This window comes from Cervus elaphus, chromosome 14 (genome assembly GCF_910594005.1).
Source record: "Cervus elaphus chromosome 14, mCerEla1.1, whole genome shotgun sequence".
In the NCBI taxonomy this organism is placed as follows: domain Eukaryota; kingdom Metazoa; phylum Chordata; class Mammalia; order Artiodactyla; family Cervidae; genus Cervus; species Cervus elaphus.
The window spans coordinates 28,675,916-28,696,565 of record NC_057828.1 but is presented as its reverse complement, the minus strand read 5'-3'; the positions used below and the strand labels follow the sequence as shown (position 1 = coordinate 28,696,565).

At 43.1% G+C, this 20,650-nt stretch overlaps 1 protein-coding gene across 3 annotated transcripts in view; it reads left to right on the top strand.

Moving 5' to 3' along the window:
* SUSD4 (sushi domain containing 4) overlaps positions 1-20,650 on the top strand; it is a 130,883-nt gene that overhangs the window by 75,456 nt on the left and 34,777 nt on the right. For all 3 annotated transcript variants that reach the window (XM_043924061.1, XM_043924060.1, XM_043924059.1), the window contains one exon: positions 17,850-18,023. In XM_043924061.1, the coding sequence (XP_043779996.1) occupies positions 17,850-18,023 (174 nt within the window). The remainder of the gene's footprint in view (positions 1-17,849; positions 18,024-20,650) is intronic.

Genomic DNA, 20,650 nt, shown 5'->3' with positions numbered 1-20,650 from the left:
TGTGCGTGAATGTGTATTTTTGCTTGTTTGTTTTTACTCTGTGAAGATACTTTTAGAATTTAAAAGAATGCATTGAGTTTAACTAATTGAAATGCCAAACTGTGGCTTATTATATCTCTGATGATCAGCAACGTTGAAGTAGGAATAGGCATGAATCAAGAGTTAATTCTAGCTCCACATTTCCATGAGGCATAGAACTTGTATTTCATCAAGTTCATTAGAAGTGGGTTTCACTTTCTCTTAACATGATTATTGATTTTATTTTCAAATGGAGCTTTTATAATAATGTTTTGTAAACTCTTATTCTGATTTAGTGTATATCTTCTTTATGAAACTTTTAAAATAATTTAATTTGACAAACACTGATCAAGCATCTATTATGCTCCTCCTTATGGAAATTATGAAGGATGGGTATGGTAGTGTCTTAGTCTTAAAGTGTTTACTTGCTATCTTTGCTTTTATTTTCAAGATTTTTTTTTAAAAACCAAAATTACTATGAAGAATTAAAAATGTTAAAAGTAAATTTATTTTTCCCCTTAAATACAGTCCAGGCAAGTTGTGGTTTCTTTAACATTGTATTAATTAAAAGCTTATTTTAAAAAGTTGATTTAATATATAAAATAAACAATAAAGATCTACCATATAGCATGGGAAGTTATAGTCAATATCTGATAATAGCCTATAATGGAAAAGAATCTGAAAAAGAATGTACATGTGTAGCAATCCCTTTGCTGTATACCTGAAATTAACACTACATTATAAATCAACTATACTTCAATTCTAAAAAATTATTTAGTTTATATGTAAAAACTTTCCTGCTAAAACCTATGGCCTAAGATACCCAGTACTTAAAACCCAGAATCGGGTGGAGAGGGAGGTGGGAGGGGGGATCGGGATTGGGAATACATGTAAATCCATGGCTGATTCATATCAATGTATGACAAAACCCACTGGAAAAAAATTTAAAAAAAAAAAAAAAAAAAAAACAAGAAAAAAAAAAAACCCAGAAAGACTCAAAAACATCAGAGAACAAAGAAAACCAATAGACTTTCTGAATATTGCCCAAAGTTGAAGACCCTCTGTTACTTGGTCATCCTGGAAAAAAAATTTATATCCCTTTTTAGATGAGCTTCTTTCCAACCTTGTACATAGCAATATAATACATAGTAATTCCAAGAGAGGGAGTGAAAAATCACCTTGGAGTAAAGACTTCTATCATATAGGTCAGCATGCATAACCCTGAACACTTAGCCCCGAACATAGGAGAGGGGCTGTGTACATGGGGATGGCAGAGAAGAGTCAGCTCTTTTATTCAGTTCTGTTCAGTTCAGTTGCTCAGGCATGTTCGACTCTTTGTGACCACATGGACTGCAGCACACCAGGCTTCCCTGTCTATCACCAACTCCCGTAGCTTGCTCAAACTCGTGTCCATCGAGTCGGTGATGCTATCCAACCATCTCATCCTCTGTCATCCCTTTCTCCTGCCTTCAATCTTTCCCACCATCAGAGTCTTTTCTAAGAAATCAGTTCTACACATCAGGTGGCCAAAGTATTGGATCTTCAGCATCTCAGAATATGATCAGATGTTTCCAAAGTACAGTCCAGGACTTCTCATTGCTAGCTGATGTTGCACTCTAATCAACATATTACAAAGTTTGGAAGAATGGGTGTTTCCTTTTTAAGTATGATGGTATAATTATTTTTAATATAAATGTTGATTTTTGTTGGTCTTTGAAAGATCTGTGTAAGGAGATTGCTTTCTTTGCCCTTGCCATGGAGAGAATCCTCATTGTTAATGTCCTAAGCCTTCTGTATGAGGCTTACAGAGGGGCGAGGGGTGAATAGAAGTCTGTTCCATGGATGTCAGAGAGGAGGGAAGGAGCCAAACTTTTTCCCCCCTGGTGTGTAAATGGCCTTTCCTCTCTGATTAGGATTTATGCTAGGTGAATAGTAACGGCTGCTTAATTCATTTGTTTTCCCTTGTCAGGTAATTCTTAGAGAGCTAATGGATTTTTGTGTGTGTGCTGGTAATAGTGATAACAGTAATACATTATCACATTTTTATAGGTCATTAGAGTTTGGAAGTACGTTCAGATTCACTATCTCATTTAACATGTGCAGTCACCCTACAAGGCAAGTCTCAGTGTCCTTATTTTCTGTTTAGGAAACTGAGGCTCAGAGAAGTTTACTCACTTTGTCAAAGTCACATAGCTGGTGAGTAAGCTGCAGATTTGTAATTAGCTCTAAGCCAGCACTTTTTCTTCTACAAGGTTATATCTAACTTCTTGGCATCACAAAATTCCTATTATAATCAGCTATGCAAAAACACATTGTTACACTAAATGGTATCATCAACATTCAGAGTTGAAGGGACTCATAAAAATCAGATAATTCAAGCCCTCATTCTAATTTAGTTTGGGTTCAATCAGTAGGGAAACTGAGTCTCAGAGAAGCCAAGAGTCTTCCCAGACTTAAATGGCCATTTAGGGACACATCTGTTCTATCCCAGGTCTTATCACTGTTACCTGGACTCCTTCCAATCTTCTCAGCTGTCGGCCAGTTCTGCCTGAGACACAGATTTTGAAAAATAAGTTCAAATGCATTGAAATGCTTTATAGCAGTAAAGTGCTCTACAGAAGCAAGGTGGTAATAAGGCAAATATTTTCTTGTGCATTCACTCAGATTCCCTCTTTTATGCTCCACTTCCCCCAGCCACATGTACTAGTCATCTCCCTTCTCTCGCTTTACTCCAGTCTAAGTGGTTTATTCCAAGCAAACTCACTTGTAGACATTTGGACTCACAGAACTGATAATGTAGGCAATGAATTAATTTCCTGGAATCCAAAGCCTCCAGCCTAAGAGATATTTCTGCTTGTCCAATGTAAGACCAGAGCCTTCATATCCCTGAGTAGGGGTGAAGATGCTTATGGTCCAGGGATCAGGGGAGGTGACCAATATGGTGGAGAGGGGACCGTGGGGTTGGGAAACCACTGAAAATACTCGCTGTAGGCACAGGGCTGCTGACGTAGGAAGTACAGGTACTAAAGGCCAGGAGGACAGCCATCATCTGGGCCTCTTCCTTTCCAAAATCACTTAGCTCATCTACTATGGGACACTTTTCCTGCTAATACATTTCTTTCCCACATTTCAGAAGAAAAAGTGTAGGTAAAATCAGATTGACTTTTCATAAATTCACTTGACACTTATTCAAAAATGTGTCAAATCAGGACATAGAAACATGCTGTCCTGTCCTGAAAGCTTTAAAAGAGGTGGGGTCAGTATTGTGGCAATTCAGACTGTGGTTTTTTGGACATTGTGAAGAAGTAGTTTATTAAAAAATAAACATCCTGGGACCTTCCTGGTGGTCCAGTGGCTAAGACTCAGCACTCCCAACACAGGGGGGTCCAGGTTTGATCCCTGGTCAGAGAGCTATATCTCACATGTTGCAACTAAAGATCATGCATGCTACAATGAAGACCCAGCACCACCAAATAAATATATATTTTTAAAAGAATAAATAAAAATAAACATCCTAAAGAAACCAAAATAAAATGAGTTCAGATCCATTTGTATTATGTATAAATATCACATGGGAGGAGCAGAGAAGAATCAGTCTATGTGTTGCCCAAACCTATTTATTATCAGTATTAATGGAAACGTATCATTACTTGACTACCCCTTGGCCCAGCTGGAATACACGATACATCTCAATTCTTGTGGCACAGGTTATGCTAACTGGACAGAAGTTTTTTTGTTTTGTTTTCAGCTATGCTGGGTCTTAGTTCCAGCATGCAGGATCTTCAGTCTTTGTTGTGGCATGTGGAATCCTTCGTTGCAGCATGTGGCATCTCGTTCCCTGGAGAACTGACTAAAGAACTAACTAACTAACTTAACCATGATAGTGTGATCGCTAACCTAGAGCCAGACATCCTGAAGTGCAAAGTCAAGTGGGCTTAGGAAGCATCACCACAAACAAAGCTAGTGGAGGATGGAATTCCAGCTGAGCTATTTCAAATCCTAAAAGATGATGCTGTGAAAGTGCTGCACTCAGTATGCCAGCAAATTTGGAAAACTCAGCAGTGGCCACAGGACTGGAAAAGGTCAGTTTTCATTCCAATCCCAGAGAAAGGTAATGCCAAAGAATTTTCAAACTACCACACAATTGCACTCATCTCACATGCTGGCAAAGTAATGCTCAAATTTCTCCAAGTGAGGCTTTGACAGTACATGAACTGAGAACTTCCAAATGTTCAAGCTGGCTTTAGAAAAGGCAGAGGAACCAGAGGTCAAATTGCCAACATCTGTTGGATCATAGAAAAAGCAAGAGAGTTCCAGAAGAACATCTACTTCTGTTTCATTGACTATGCTAAATCCTTTGACTGTGTGGATCACAACAAACTCTGGAAAATTCTTAAAGAGATGGGAATACTAGACCACCTGACCTGCCTCTTGAGAAGCCTGTATGCAGGTCAGGAAGCAACAATTAGAACTGGACATGGAACAACAGGCTGATTTCAAATAGGGAAAGAAGTACATCAAGGCTGTATGTTGTCACCCTGCTTATTTAACTTATATGCAGAATACATCATGAGAAATGCTGGGCTGGATGCAGCACAAGCTGGAATCAAGATTGCTGGGAGAAATATCAATAATCTCAGATATGCAGATGATACCATGCTTATGGCAGAAAGTGAAGAGGAACTAAAGGGCCTCTTGATGGAAGTGAAAGAGGAGAGTGAAAAAGCTGGCTTAAAACTCAACATTCAAGAAACTAAGATCATGGCATCTGGTCCCACACTCCATGACAAATAGATGGGGAAACAATGACAGACTTTATTATCTTGGGCTCTAAAATCACTGCAGATGGTAATTGCAGCCATGAAATTAAAAGACGCTTGCTCCTTGGAAGAAAAGCTATGACCAAAGTCCATGGGGTCTCAGAGAGTTGGACATGACTGAGCGACTGAACTGAACTGAACTAACTTCCCAAGAGAGCTAACTAAATAATTGTGTGCAATTCCTGGGTAGGGTGAGAGACCATTACCTAGATGTCCCATGGCACCGAAATCCCTCCTCCCTCTAATTCTCTTTCCTGGGAGAGTGTCTGGGACATTGTTTAAAGCCAGACCCAGAAGTTGAGCTTCTGAGTGGATTCAGGGTGTCCGTGGAGCATCCTTGGAGGTAGATTGCATACTCCTTGTGCAGAAACACACCTTTTTCTTGTCTCCTTTGAGTTTCCTCCTCCCAAGCATGTGCCTGGGGAGGTAGCAGCTATACCAGGAGACAAACATTTCTTTGCAGGGGGTCTTCATAATTGAGGACTTCTTCTCAGACCTCTCCTCTTTGAGGTAGAAAAGACCTTTCTCTTTTCTCCTCATCTTCTCCCTTGAGCAGCTCTGTGAATAGTTAATGGTCACATTGGTAAATTTCAGATATACCTGTATGAAGCGAATAAAAAGGATCTGGGTTCTCGCAGGCAGATGGCCTGTTCAAGTGAGAGTCTTCCAGAGCACATTCCAGATCAGCCTGAAGCCACCGTGGCTCTTCTGAACGACCCTGGGACCGTGATGCTGAGAGCTGAGGTCCATCAACTGCCGCTTGTTTGAGAACCAGCTCTCTGAGCAGGCAGCCTTCTCAGGACATCCCCGCTCTGTGAGTGGCTGGAGCAAAACAGGAGACAAAAGCACCACTTAAAGCACATGTTAGTGTAGCCCGTGAACCGCTGCCCCTGTAAGGAGAGTCCCCCTTGGGATGGCTTTCCTCACTCTGAGAAGGACCAGCGAAGCCCCTGGCAGGATGGTCTGGTTGGACCTGCAGCCCTGGGTCCCCAGTGGTACCTGAGAGCTTTACCCAACAACCCTTAGAGCAACCTCATCCGGCCTCTCAGTGCTTCTGGAGGGCAAGGTCCCTCCATCTAGAGGGAGAGGAGGGTACAGATGACACGTGGGCATGTGATGACCAGCTCGCACCGCAGATTGTACCATGTATTACTGGCCAGTCCAAGCAGGTGGTTCTCCTGCATGAGGCGGGCAAGGCAGGCCCCAGTGCGCTGGTTTTCCTGTGGCTGCTTCCTGCCTATCTTCCCTCACCCCTTGGCCATGGGGCTGTGCTTTTATAAACAAGGAGACTAAAACTGAGAATCCCCTGGCAGTCCAGTGGTTAGGACTTGGTGCTTTCACTGCTGTGGGCCCAGGTTCAATTCCTAGTTAGGGGACTAAGATCCCTCAAGTTGTGTAGCTCCCCACCCTCTCCCCCCACCCCCCAAAAAAAGTTATTAAAAAAGAAAAGAAACTAAAGCCCATAGAGTTTAAGCGACTTACACAAGTCACATGGCAAATAAACCAGGACTAGAACCTGCATCCTGACTCCCAGTTCAGTGCTCTTTCCACCATCCCGGAGGTGTGCAACCCAGGCTGCATGTCAGCATCACCTGGGGAACTTTTAGAAATAACAGTGTCTGGAACTTTCTCCAAGAGATTCTATTTTGGTGGTTCTGGGCAATGGGAGCTCAAACATGGTTAAAAGCTCCCAGGGTGATTTCAGTTACCACTGCCACCTGCCCCTTCTTTGTCTCAATCACCTTCATTGTCTGCTTGTGGCTGAAGGTCACAGAGGGTACAAGGGCGCTGTCCCCGCCCCCACCTGCTGTGTCCCCCTGCTGAACCTTTCTCTGCCCCAGCTCCTTGCAGAGTGCAATCGGGGAGGGGGGAATAAATGAATTCACTAAGCAAACATTATTTTTAAGTACTTGCTAAAGTATTTGACTCCCATAGATCTGACCAGGATTGCTATGAGATTAATAATTTGATGTTAAGAAGGTTCTTTGAGTTTCCTGGGTAAAAGGTGCAGTGTGAGTTTAAGTAGTATTATTACCTTATAAATTTTTGATTAAAAAATTCAACTTGACTCATGAGCTAAAGCTGGCAGTAAAGATGGCAGATAACTCCTTTATTCAGTGAAACTGTAGGGTGCAGGCATTTTTCAAAAGTAAGATAGTCATACTTCTTTTTTTACAGTTACTCCTATATTAAGATAAGTTGTCTCCCAGCTCCAGAAACTTCCCCCAAACAGATGGATGCTTTCAAAATGTTTTATTTAGGATCCTTTTCTTCTCACATACATTTTCTATCATCCAAAATTTCTTTTTTGCTGCCTTGGACATGGGTTATCAGAAACAGCAGGCAGTGCCCACAAGGGCAAGTATTTGCATGTCTTCCCCTAAGATAATCTCTTCTCATTTTCCGTCTTCTAAGATGGGAAGGAGCAGAGGGCTGCCTCTCACTGTCTCCAGGACCACTGTCATTTCTTATTTATGCTTCTGGTAAAAGAAGTCACTGCTTCCCTATCCTCCCTCCTTTGTGGCTTCAGTGTGAATTTCAGTTTTTGTTCTTTAAAAGATTTTTTTTTTTTTTACTTAAATGTGGTCATGACTTGAAAGGAAAAAAAACATCCAGAGGAAGTAAGGTCAAGTCAGATGGGGGCACATGCAGCAAAGATAAATGACAGAAATGATCAGTTTTCACTGTTGCAAGATGACGGCTGGACCGCCACAGACAAGCCTGCACGGCTGAGCCCCCTGGAAGTGCAGAGGGAAAACCCGAATCCTAGCAGACTTCACCAGCTGCCTGCCGTCATCTCCCGTGTTGTGCAAGTGCTGCAGTTTGCCCTCTTACAGGGGCCGTGGGAGTAGGAACTTGCTTTAAGCCACAGAATTACTTGGCAAATGCAGAACATCCATATGTGTACACAGCCTTGTCAGATCGTGTGTAAAGGTCACAAAATGATTGTTAACAGCCTCAAACGCCAAGTCAATCACCAAGATTCCCTAGAAAGCCAGTTTTTCACAAGTCTGCAGCAGATACTACCCAGAATTAGGCTGGCTGCCTGTGAAAAATGCAGGGCAACCCCCACGGGTGTCCTTCCAAACCCATCCCAGACCAAGTTTATTTCCCCTCATGTGGTTCTTGAGTGGTTTGGGAATGACCATGGCTCCCCAGTCTGCATCTTGAGAGTCCTGTTATGATGCAGATCTCTTCAGAACCCCATACCTGACTGCAGAGGGAGAGGCCTTGGGTGCAGAGCTGTCTTCCAGCTGCTCAGATAGGATTCTGTTCCTTACTACATTTGTCTGACATCGCTGCTAAGGATGGGTGGGGACTTGTTAAATGTGAGACCAGCCTCTGCTAGTCAATCACCTTGTGTATCCATGAAGCAGTGGTTCTCAACTTTGACTTCATGGGAATTGCCCAAAGGGCGTGTTAGAAATGCACATCACCAGGCCTCCTCTTAGAGATTTTTATGCATTAGGAATCTGAATTTAGCAGGCACCTCCAGGAGATCCTCATGCTGGCAGGTCTCAGAGCACACCTTGAGATATTTGCCATAGGCACTCCGCAAGTAGAATATCAAGATGTATGCTAGAATTTCCATAAGTCCTCAGCCCATGAGACTGGTATTTGAATGACATTCTTTTATTTTTCTTGTGAGCTCAGCTCTGGCAACCAAGTGCTTCTATCATTTCATTGTTGAAAATAAAGGCTACCTCTGGAAGGTGGAAAGAGACCTCAAAGGTTTTTTTAAAAGAAAATAGTTTCGAGAAAATAATTAAAGTTTTATGCTTTTGGAAATTTAAATGCCACCCCAAGATGTTTAGTCATTCATTTCCCAAAATTCTGGTAAGCATTATCTGTCAGGCCCAGAAGCTGCTAGTGTAGCTGGGAAAGATCAGTACCTTTACAGTGAATTCCCTTACTCCTCTTTCTGGATTAATTTTGTTGTTGTTTCTTTAACCTTTTAAAATGCATAAAATACAACATATATAGAGAGATTCATATAGAACCAAACAGTTCAGTGAGTTATCACAAATCAAACACTCTTGTCATGACTATCCAGGTGAAGTTATAGAGCATCACTGGTATCCAAGAAGCCCCCTTCCAGTCCCTGCCTCCCTCTCCCTCTCTGAGATAACCCCTTTCCTGAATCATGGTGATCATTTCCCATGGTTATCACTTTATCTGGAAGTATATCAATAACCTCAGATATGCAGATGACACCACCCTTATGGCAGAAAGTGAAGAACTAAAGAGCCTCTTGATGAAAGTGAAAGAAGAAAAGTGAAAAGTTGGCTTAAAGCTCAACATTCAGAAAACTAAGATCATGGCATCCAGTCCCATTACTTCATGGCAAATAGATGGGGAAACAGTGGAAAGAGTGGTTCACTTTATTTTTCTGGGCTCCAAAATCACTGCAGATGGTGATTGCAGCCATGAAATTAAAAGATGCTTGCTCCTTGGAAGGAAAGTTATGACCAAGCTAGACAGCATATTAAAAAGCAGAAACATTACTTTGCCAACAAAGGTCCGTCTAATCAAGGCTATGGTTTTTCCAGTAGTCATAAATGTGAGAGTTGGACTATAAAGAAAGCTGAGCGCAGAAGAATTGGTGCTTTTGAACTGTGGTGTTGGAGAAGACTCTTGAGAGTCCCTTGGACTGCAAGGAGACCCAACCAGTCCATCCTAAAGGAGATCAGTCCTGGGTGTTCATTGGAGGGACTGATATTGAAGGTGAAATTCCAGTACTTCGGCCACCTGATGCAGAGAGCTGACTCATTGGAAAAGACCCTGATGCTGGGAGAGATTAAGGGCAGGAGGAGAAGGGGATGACAGAGGATGAGATGGTTGGATTGCATCACCGACACAATGGACATGGGTTTGGGTGGACTCCAGGAGTTGGTGATGGAAAGGGAGGCCTGGCGTGCTGAGGTTCATGGGGTCGCAAAGAGTCAGACACGACTGAGCGACTGAACTGAACTGATGCATTCCTAAACATGGTACTATTTTAAGCTTTACTTACTTTTGTCTTAGTTTTGAGTTTATATACGTGGAATTATAAAGTAAGAATAATTTTATGTTGGACTTCTACTTTATGTTTGTAAAAGTCATGCATGTATTATTTTTAAAAAATATTTATTTACTTATTTGGCTGTGCCGGGTCTTAGCTGTCTCACATGGGATCTTTGATCTTTGCTGCAGCATGCAGAATCTTAGTTGCACCTTGTGGAATATAGTCCCCTGACTAGGGATCGATCCTGGGCCCCCTGCTTTAGCAGCTTGGAGGTTTAGACACTGGACCAGCTGGGAAGCCCCCATGCATATTATGGCATGTGGCTATAGTTTGTTCATTGGCATTGCTACATCATGTTCTATTATATGAATAGGCAATATTTGAACACTCTGATGTTAATGAAAATGTAATGTTTTTTCAATTGGGTCTGTTACAAATAGGGCTGCTGTGAACATTCTTGAACACACCTCTTGGTGAATATATTTATATCCATGTTCTGTTGGATATACTCCTAAGATTGGACATGCCGGATTATAGGATATACCTGTATTTTAACGTTAATAGGTACTGCCATTATCCAAAGTGGTTGTGCCAATTTACACTCCCATGACAGAGTGTGAGAGTCCCAGTTACTCCTTTGCCAACACTTGCATTAACAGTATTTTAGACACTGGTGGTTATTTAGTGATAGCTTGTGGTTTCCCTGGTGAGTAGGAAGTTAAACACCTTTTTGTATATTTATTGAACACCTTGTTATCCTCTCTTATGAAGTGCCTATTCAATTCACTTGCCCATTTATCTACTGAGTTGTCTTTTTCTCATTGACTTTTATATATACTGAGTTTTTTATATGTACTGAATACAAGCCCTACATTGGTTGTATGTGCTAAAAATATCTTCTTGCATTACGTGGCTTACTTTTTTATATTATTATATTATTATTTGCAACTATTTACATGTAATTTACATTGTATTAGTCTAGGGATGATTTGAAGTATACAGGAGGATGTGTGTAGGTTGTATACAGATGCTTCACCATATTGTATAAGAGACGTGGGCATCTGTGGATTTTGGTGTCCATCGGGTGGGGGAGAAGGTCTTACTTGGAATCAGTACCCCATGGGTACTGAGGGATGGCTGTATTCAATTCTATTTCACTGTGACCAGAAAACATACTCTATAGTCTGTCTTTTGAAATGTGTCCTTTCTTTATGGCCCAAGTATGGTCAATGTTTGTAAATTTTCTATATACTTAAAAGACATGTATAATGGTCTGAGTCCTTCAGAGTGGACATCTAAGAATTCTTTCTGTAGAAAGAATTGCTATCCAAGTGTTAAATATAAATAATTTAAATAACAGATACTAATTGCCTTTTTCCACCACAAATAAATAAAATATACCAATCTACAGGTCAAAGGAAAACACTAAGTACAAGAAACATGCTTATTTATGAAAGCATTGCTCCATGCAGTTCTCTTCCGTATGCCTGCTTCTCAGTGGTTCTAAGGATGGCCTCATGATAATTCCACTTTAACATTCAGCTGAGAGCCACATGGCCTTGAGTCCCCTGTCCTAGTGTGTCTTCTGTTTTTGTAAGAGTCAGTATCCTACGAAGAAGAAAGAAACAGCCTGAGCTAGCCCTGCTCCCAAAGCAAAATCACCCCCATGGTGATGCCCCTTTTCTATGAAGAACCCACTGTTTCCAGTCCTCTCCTTTCTGAATAACACCAACTTTTGCCTCCACTTTTCTCATGTTGCTAGTTTATGATGACATCATTAGCTGCAGTTGATTCTATTCCAAGTAAATGATGGTGGTCAGACCAGTGTTCTCTAAGCACTGTTGCATGGAACAGGAGTTCTGTAGAATAGTAGAGATGTGGAACATCACTGACGCACAGCTGTGATTCTGAGGGGTGTTAGTAGATAGTAAGTAAAAAGGGTGTTGCGGTACAAGGTTTGGGGACTCCCCCCAAACCACCATTGCCTCTGAAACGAACTGCAAGTTCAAGGGTCCCCAAGACTATCACTCTGAATCCAGTCACAAGTTTAGAAGTCCCCAAGTCCATCTTCAGGTTCAGTAATTCACCAGAAGGACCGATGATACGATTATGATGTGTGACAGTGGAAGGACCCAGATTAACACTGTCTAAGGAGAGAGGCACACAGGGTCCAGGGGGCACCAGCCATGAGCTTTCAGTCGTTCTCCCAGCGAACTGTTCACGCAGTGCCTGTTCCCCAGCACCAGTGCGTGTCGGTACACGTTGAGTATTGACACCCGGAGAAGCTCACTGAGGCTTGGTGTCCAGCATCTTAATTGGAGCCTGGCCAAGTAGACATGGTTGGCCGTTTGTGCATCTCCAGTTCTTTCAAAGGTAAAGCTGGTAACTGCGTGGGCCAGTGTTCCCTGGCCTAAATCACATTGTTGTTCAGTCGCTCAGTGGTATCCGACTCTTTGCAACCCCGTGGACTGCAGCGCACCAGGCTCCTCTGTCCACTGTCTCCTGGAGTTTGCTCAAATTCATGTCCTTTGAGTCGATGATGCCATCCAACCATCTCATCCTCTGTCATCCCCTTTTTCTCCTGCCCTCAATCTTTAAGCTCCAGTTTAAAAAGATACTCATCTCAGATTGCACATTCCAAGGACTTAGTGGTTACTTCCTAGGAGCTGAGGGCAAAGGCCAGAACCCCCTTTGGGCAAGGCCAGCCCCTTATTGCACGTACCCACAAGATACAGAGCTTGTCATGGCCCATGCTTTAGAAGTCCAGGAGTTCCCACCACACTGAAGTAAAAACAAATGCCCTGTCCTTATCTACAAGGCCCTGCATGATCTGACCTTTCCATCTTACTCTCGCTTACTACATTCCAGGCACTCTGATCTTCCTTTGTGTTTTTAAGGACACTGAACTCTCTCCTGGCCTGTGTAGTGGCAGTTCCCTCCGCCTGAAAAACTCCTCTCCCCAATCCACACATGATTAGATTCTACTTGTCATTAGATCTCAGCTTAATAAATGTCATTTCCTCAGAGGCGCCTTTCCTGTCTTCCCAAATTAAAGGAGCCCCTGAGTCAGCCCCTATCCTATACCTTGTTATGTGTTCATCATAGCAGTGATCATTGCCTGTTATTTTCGAGCTCACTTACTTGATAATTTGCCTGTTAGCAGTCTCCTGCCATACAAATGCCATAGAGTAAAATTCTTGACTTTTTCTCTATCCTCAACACCTAGGATGTACCAGGACCAGAGTAAATGCTCAGTAACTCAATGAATGAATGAACTGATGGATGAATAATAAGCTTTACAGATGCTGGTTTCAACTAGATTCAGTAGAATTCTTTACAGCAAGGCTTTCAGAGCCTTTAATATGCTAATAGGAATTGTGAATCTCTCAGTGTATATTATGTATTCATGCTTCTGTGAACACTTTGGCAGGCATATTGATGCAGAAATTTGTCATTTTAAAGGAATCAAATTTGTTTTCACATATAACATACATTTTGATGAGTTGCTTCAGTCATGTTGGAATCTCTGTGACCCTATGGACTGTAGCCCACCAGGTGCCTCTGTCCATGGGATTCTCCAGGCAAGAATACTAGAATGGTGTCATGCCATCCTCCCGGGCATTTTCTCAATTCAGGGGTTGAACCCATGTCTCTTACATCTCCTTCATTGGCAGGTGGGTTCTTTACCAATAGCACCACTTGGGAAGCCCCAACCAATATTTTAAAGAAAAATAAATCTTAAAATATGGCACATATTCTTTGAAATTCCTTTCTCTTTACTGCTCCATCCTTTAGGACTTTGCTGTCTGCAACTAATTGGATCAATTGATTTGTACGTGGGTATATGTGTGTAGGACTGCCTTAGGGTCTTCTGTCCACTCTTTTATTTATTTATTATATTAAATCCTCATTGTTAGAAGCAGGACACAAAAATAATGATAGTTGTAGGTTTGTGAAAAAGGATCTCAGGCATGGAAGCTTTTGATACCCCTCAAGTTATATTTCCAAAGTGCCCATTGTCTACCTGTAGACAAAAATCTTGACTTTTGACCTGATTCTACTCAATAGAATCAGTTATTGATAGACCTTCTTTTCACAGTCTTTGATAATATTTTTGCAGTTGCTTTTACAAATTCTTTGTGTTGGCTGAATGCATTTGTGCTATAGGAAATTGTTTTATTTCTATTGAAAACTTTAGAATTGATGAAGATGTGTGTTTCTTTTCAGAGACTAAAGATCCTGGTATGTTTCTTTCCATAAAAATAAGGACTAGAGTTGTTGACTGCTACCACTGATGGGTTGGGACTTTTTCCAGATGCTTTTTTCTTTCTACATCACCCTCCTTCAGTGGGAGGACCAGGTGCCGGCTATTCTGGACTAAAAAAAAAAATTAGAAAGGCTCTGGACAGAAGTTTCTCCTTTCACGGTTTAGTTTAGGCTTTGCTAGAGCTGATCTATTTGAATTTTGTCTTTACATGTAGAGCACAGCTGCTCCTGGTCTCTCTACCATGGTGGAGTTTAAACTCCAAACTTCCACTGACTCCCCAGTGAATACGGGGATCACCTCATGTAGTAAATTGGTCCTGCATCACTCCGTGTGCTGGTTCTTCTTTGAGTCAAGTACGTAAATTACTGGCATATGAAAGGCAGTGAATCCCCTTTGAACCTCTAGTCCCCAGCTCCTGCCTATGGAAACAAGATGTTCTAATTAGAAGTTCAAAGCATTCTATACTACAGACTACTATGCAGCATAGCCACCTTCAGAAACAAGGTTTGGTGCTTCCACTTCTGGTCAGCCAATGTCCTTCTGTTACTGCAGCCACATGGCCGTTCCCATCCATTGAGTTTACTGCTGCTAGCTGACCACCTCCTGAGTATACAGTTAATTCTTGAATAAGTTTTAAATCAATCATGAAAATAGTTGTTTAGTCATATAAATTACTACCACAGGATCTATTTACAGCCCAGATTTTACAGACGGATGCCTTGATAAATGTGTTTTTATTTGCTGTGAATAATTTCTGCAAAGCGATATTGAAAAAAATGTAATTCACATTTTCCATTAAGAAGAAGGCTGCAGTAGTGTGCAGAACTGTCAGTTACCTGCGTCTCCAGTCATGATTGGGCTTCCCCGGGTGGCTCAGCGGTAAAGAATCTGCCTGCAATGCAGGAGGTGCAGGAGACATGGGTTTGATACCTGCGTCAGGAAGATCCCCTTGAGGAGGGCCTGGCAACCCGCTCCAGTATTCTTGCCTGGAGAATCCCATGGACACAGGAGCCTAGTGGGCTACAGTCCATGGGGTCGCAAAGAGTCGGACACCGCTGAAGCGACTGAGCACACACAAATGCACCAGTCATGATTATTCTGGGATTAATTTGGGAGGAATTCAGCTATTCTTGTAGGAAAACATGAACAGTTAGAAAACCTCTTTCCATAGCCTGAAAAACTCTTTCCATGCAAAAATGAGAGGTAAAATTGAAACCAGAACCCAGTTCTCCAGCCAAGACTCCCTCTATTGAATCCAGAGGCAAAGGGAAGAGCTGATAATGGGTCTCCTCATCATCAGAGGGAGGCTTAACTGCCGGAGCCTGGAAAGAATCCGCTTCTCAGGTCCCCATGGCTCCTCTCAGCCCTTCCTCCCCAGGTGTGAACAGAGGTGTGGAAGCACGGAAGGAACGTCGCAGGAAGTAGCGGCATCGTCCCTGCTCTCAAGCTCACGGTGGGAATGAGGGCTGAGGTCACGGCAGAGCTGGGCTCACGAGCACTGGGTTCTGATGACCCATGCGGGATGCTGAACGGCCACCACCCCTGCCTTCCCGGCTGCCAGGTCCCTCCTCTGCCTGGGAGACCCTTTTCTGCCCGAGGCTTTCCTGTCACTGATGTTCTGTTTTCTGGAGTCCGTTGTTGTCAGAGTGCTCTCAATAGACCCAGCCCCAAAACCACATCATAGCCCCCATGACATGCTCTTTTCAAAGCCCCCCAAGCTCCCAGTCCCCAGAGCCCTCCTTCAGCCAATCCCTGCATCCCAGTTCCCAGGACTTGTTGCCTGAGAGCTGACAGTTCAAAGCTTAGAGCGGCTTGAAGCTCAGGTTTCTTATGAATACTATTCCAAATTATTCTGGATTCAGTAGGCTTTGGGGAATGGCTGAGAAATCCATAGAAAAATTTCTGGAGGAAGTTTGTATGATCCTCAAAATGCTGTGTTTAAATTTTGCCTTGTTTCAGAAAATTAAGAAACAAAAAAATGGGACTGTAACTCATCTACCTGATTCTAAAAGTAGAGATAAATAGCTCATGCTTATAAACATATATGCATGTAAAATCAGAGACTTTAAATAGGAGATGGAGATAGACACGTGGTAACCTGAATGACTTACACCTGATGGAGTTGACATATACACACTGCTCTATTTAAAATAGAAAACCACCAAGGAGACACTGAATGGCACTCTGCTTAATATTCTGTAGTAACCTAAATGGGAAAAGAATCTGAAAAAGGATGCACATATATGTATAACTGATTCACTTTGCTATACACCTGCAACAGTATCGTTAATCAACTATACTCCAGTAAAAAACAAATGACAAATCACATCATCATCAACAACAAAATCCACATGGAATTAGTTGGGTGGTGTTTAGAGTGAGGGGCCAGAAGGAGCAGGATTGCAACTTGCCAGCACAGAGTGAGTGTCCATCCCACAAGGTAAACTGGAGGTAGACAGAGTTAGAAGCAGATGATTACCCATCGATTTGTTTTATTTGTTCATTTATTTTTATTTATTTGGCTGCATCAGGTCTTCGTTGCATTACACAGGGTCTTTCATTGAGGCATACTGGCTTCTCTCTAGTTGCAGCACATGGGCTCAGTTGCCCTGCGGTATGTGGGATCTTAGTTCCCTGACCAGGGATCGAACCCACATCCCCTGCCCTGGAAGGTGGATGTTTAACCACTGGACCACCAGGGAAGTCCCTAGTTCTATTGTATCTTTTGTTGCCCGTTCTGTTGCACGGGCTGCTGATCCCCCCACTGCCCTTCCCCTGACTCCTGCCATGGCTCTTCCCCTCCCGGAGCAGAAGTCAAAGCAGAGCTGAGAACCACAGCCTCCATCTGCCCCTAGCTTGATGGATGGGCAGATTGTCTCACATTCCATCTTCCCAACATAACGAAACAACGTTGTATAGGTCGGGGTGTGCTGTGTCTGTGCTAAGTCGCTTCAGCCATGTCTGACTCTCTGAGACCCCAGGGACTATAGCCCGCCAGGGTCCTCTATCTATGGGATTCTCCAGGCAAGAATACTGGAGTGGGTTGCCATTTCCTTTTCCTGGTCGAGGTACCAGGTCTTGAATCCTTCATGACCAGTGATGATTAGCTTCTGCTCTGACTGTTTGTAGGAGACAGTAGCTGCTTCCTCTGAACCCTTGTGATAGTGGCAGTAGTAGGTGCTGCTCTATTTATTCAATATTATCTTTTTAAAAACAGATAAGGTGGATGGGAAATGCTAACAGCCAATACAGCCACAGCTCAGCCCCCTGCTGTTCTGCAAAGCGTATTTCCTTATCAGGCCCTGGCCCTGGCCCCCCAGGCAGAGGCAGCAGAACTGGGTGAGACCAGCCAGCCAGGCTGTTTGGTGCTGTGTACTGTCCAGAGACGCCACCAAGTGGGCAACCTGCCGGACAGTTCAGGTGAACCCCCAGCGCTGGCCTTTCTTCACTCGTTTTCAGAATCATCTGTAAGCTCAGCTGTAGGGTGGGAAGTGTCGAAGGCAGAAAACCAGCTCCTTTTGGGCTTGGACCTCTGCACCCACAACTCCTCTTCCTGTTTCTCTGTGAAGATTCTGCAGCTTCTCCTTGGGACCTGAGCCTTAGTGATAAATAAGGAACCGTTTATCAGATTGCCGTGTAGGGCGAGACCAAGTCTGAAAATAAGAGCTTTCTTGTGAAGCTGTGAACCACAATGGCTTTTGAATTCCAAAAATAATGTATCCTTTTTGCACAATTGCAGATTGCCGCATCCCGCAAATTGAAGATGCTGAGATTCATAACAAGACCTACAGACACGGAGATAAGCTAATCATCACTTGTCATGAAGGATTCAAGATCCGGTACCCCGACCTATACAATGTGGTTTCATTATGTCGTGATGACGGAACGTGGGACAATCTGCCCATCTGTCAAGGTAGGGGCAGATGGAGGCTGTGGTTCTCAGCTCTGCTTTGAGACTCGCCTGCAGATCGAGTTCACATTTCCCTAATAAGATGGCAGTTGTTGTTTAGTCACTCAGTCGTGTCCGAGTCTTTGCGACCCCATGGACTGTAGCCTCCAGGCTCCTCTGTCCATGGGATTTCCCAGGCAAGAATACTGGAGTGGGTTGCCATGCCCTCCTGCAGGGGATCTTCCCAACCCAAGGGTTGAACCCACGTCTCCTGCATTGGCAGGTGGATTCTTGACCACTGAACCTGGGAAGCCTGCAAGTGACAAAGGGAAAGAGTCATGCACACACCATGGTTCAGCCGTTCTGCACTCTGATCACCAAAGCTCTGTTTTTGGAATCTTCACATCGATCCCTGTGATTCTCTCTAGCTCCCTATACCCAGGTTTAAAGTTTAAAAGTTTAAATGGAAAATACTTTATTCTTTAGAATGCTGGCTGTCTCCTTTATTCTAAGAAACCAAAAGTAGTTGCAGAATTAGGAGCTTTGTAACTGGGTTGTGAACACAATGATGAACTATTGTATATTTAATGGAAATAACAGAGCATTTATACTGATTTCGGTTGTGGTACGAATATATTTAAAGCCAATCTTACAGAGGCCATTTTCTCTTAATAATGTTATCCTTTTTTATAATGCATGAGGAGCAGAAAAATAATCAAATTCAAATTTCATCCAAACCAGACGGTGAATATTTATCCTCTTGCATTTTTTAAATTTGCCTGGGCTGACACAGAGGGCCCTGTTTGTGAAAATAAGCCCTCCAGTTCACATTAATTCTGATTTTTATTTTTTGACATGTGACTTGGACCAAAGGACCAAGAAGCCCATGCATAATTCATCATCCAAGGGAGAGGGCGAGCAGCCTTATTTGCACCAAAAGCACTGGCATGTTAAAGTTGAGGCGGATGTCAACTTTCTGCTAGGAAATCACCCCTGGCAGACTCTGATATTGCTTTGCACGCCCCATAGTTGGAAATAAATCATTTCCCCATGCTAGAGCTTAAGAGCCACGGCTCCTTGCAGAAACAAAGGCTTCAAGATTAGGAGGACTAAGACAGTCCAGGTTCTCACCTTCCTGCATGTCCCCCCGAAACTTCCTGTGTTGAGCTGTTATGCGTTACTGTCAGAGACACTCCTTAGAATCAGCAGCCGTCTTTTAGGTGGGGCTGTTTATCCAAATGAACTTTATTAACCACTGCTTCGTTCCGGTCCTGTGGCGATATCCAAACCAAGATAATTATTTCAGACTCCAACCCCTTCTTGCTTTTATATTTTCCACTTTTCTTTTGGTTCTCCCACGCTTTGCATTTCCTTTTATGTCACGTAAATACAGGATGCTTCTGTAGGAGTTCTTTTTTCCCCAATGATTTTGTTTTTTAAATGCCCTATGGTGATAGACATCTTGGAGTGTCATCATCAGGAGTTCAAGTGCAGGCTTTTTCTTGCTCTGTCTGGGACCCCTCACCCTCCACCACCCCTTACTACATCTCAGTCCTTAACACAGTTTGATGGTTTTTTTTTTTTTTTTTTTTTTTTTTTTTACAACAACAAACGAGCTGGCTGCTAATCTTGAGAGGTGTACTTCTTCCGAGAGCAGTACAGCCTGTGACCACCTTCATCCCTCCTCAGAGGCCTTGGTCCCCACAGAAGAGGTGCCCCTGGTCTGGGCCCTGATCCCCCTTCCAGCCCCTGCACCTCGCCTCCCATCCTCACAGACACAGCAGGGTTGCTGTAGAGAGTCTGACGCCTCTAGAGTCCCTGGGGGGAATATAATTGGCCCTTCGAGTGACATTTCATCCTGTAATTTTTATTTGCACCTATAGATCCAGGAGTTAAAGCCTGAGGAGGCTTCTCTCTATTATCTCAAAGTGCAAATAGAAATCACATTCACCTATTGAGTCGAAGCCAGTTTTCTGCTGTACTTTTAGGACAGGCTGTCAGAAACCAAGAGTAGCATAGCTTTCCTTCTCTGATTAGCTGCACATGTTACAACCCCCCCCCTTCCATCTCCTTTTGGGGTTGGATGGGGGACTGTCTCAAGGCCATTTCCCGCCACCCCCCCACCCAGGAACTTTGTGTTTTAGGTGATGCTTCCTTCTCCCTGTGGGTCAGAGTCACTTGTTTTACTTAGGGGAATGCAGTTACCCACGTGGGTAGCTTAGAACTGCACTCCTCCCCAGGAGGGGGAATGGGCACCCTGTGCCCACTCATTTGAACCCTGCTCAGGAGCTAACACCTTCCCTGTTTGTGTTGATTTGCTGATCTTTTTTTTCCCCTCAGTTATTGATCCTGTTTATTCCTGATTGCCAACTTTCCTCCCCCCATTTCTCTTTTGCCATAAACACTGTCAGTTTTCAGCTCAAAAAAAAAAAAAAATTATTCGGAACTTCAGTGGTTAAGACTCTGCACTTCCAATATAGGGGGTGCAGTTTTGATCCCTGGTTGGGGAACAAAGATCTCACATGCTGTGTGGTCAGCCAAAAACTAATTTTTTAAAAAATTAAAAAAAAAATAATTTAAGCCTGCTAGGACTGTCAGAAAGAATGGCCTAACACCACGTGTTTCTGATCTGGTCCATCCTGAGTGTGGCA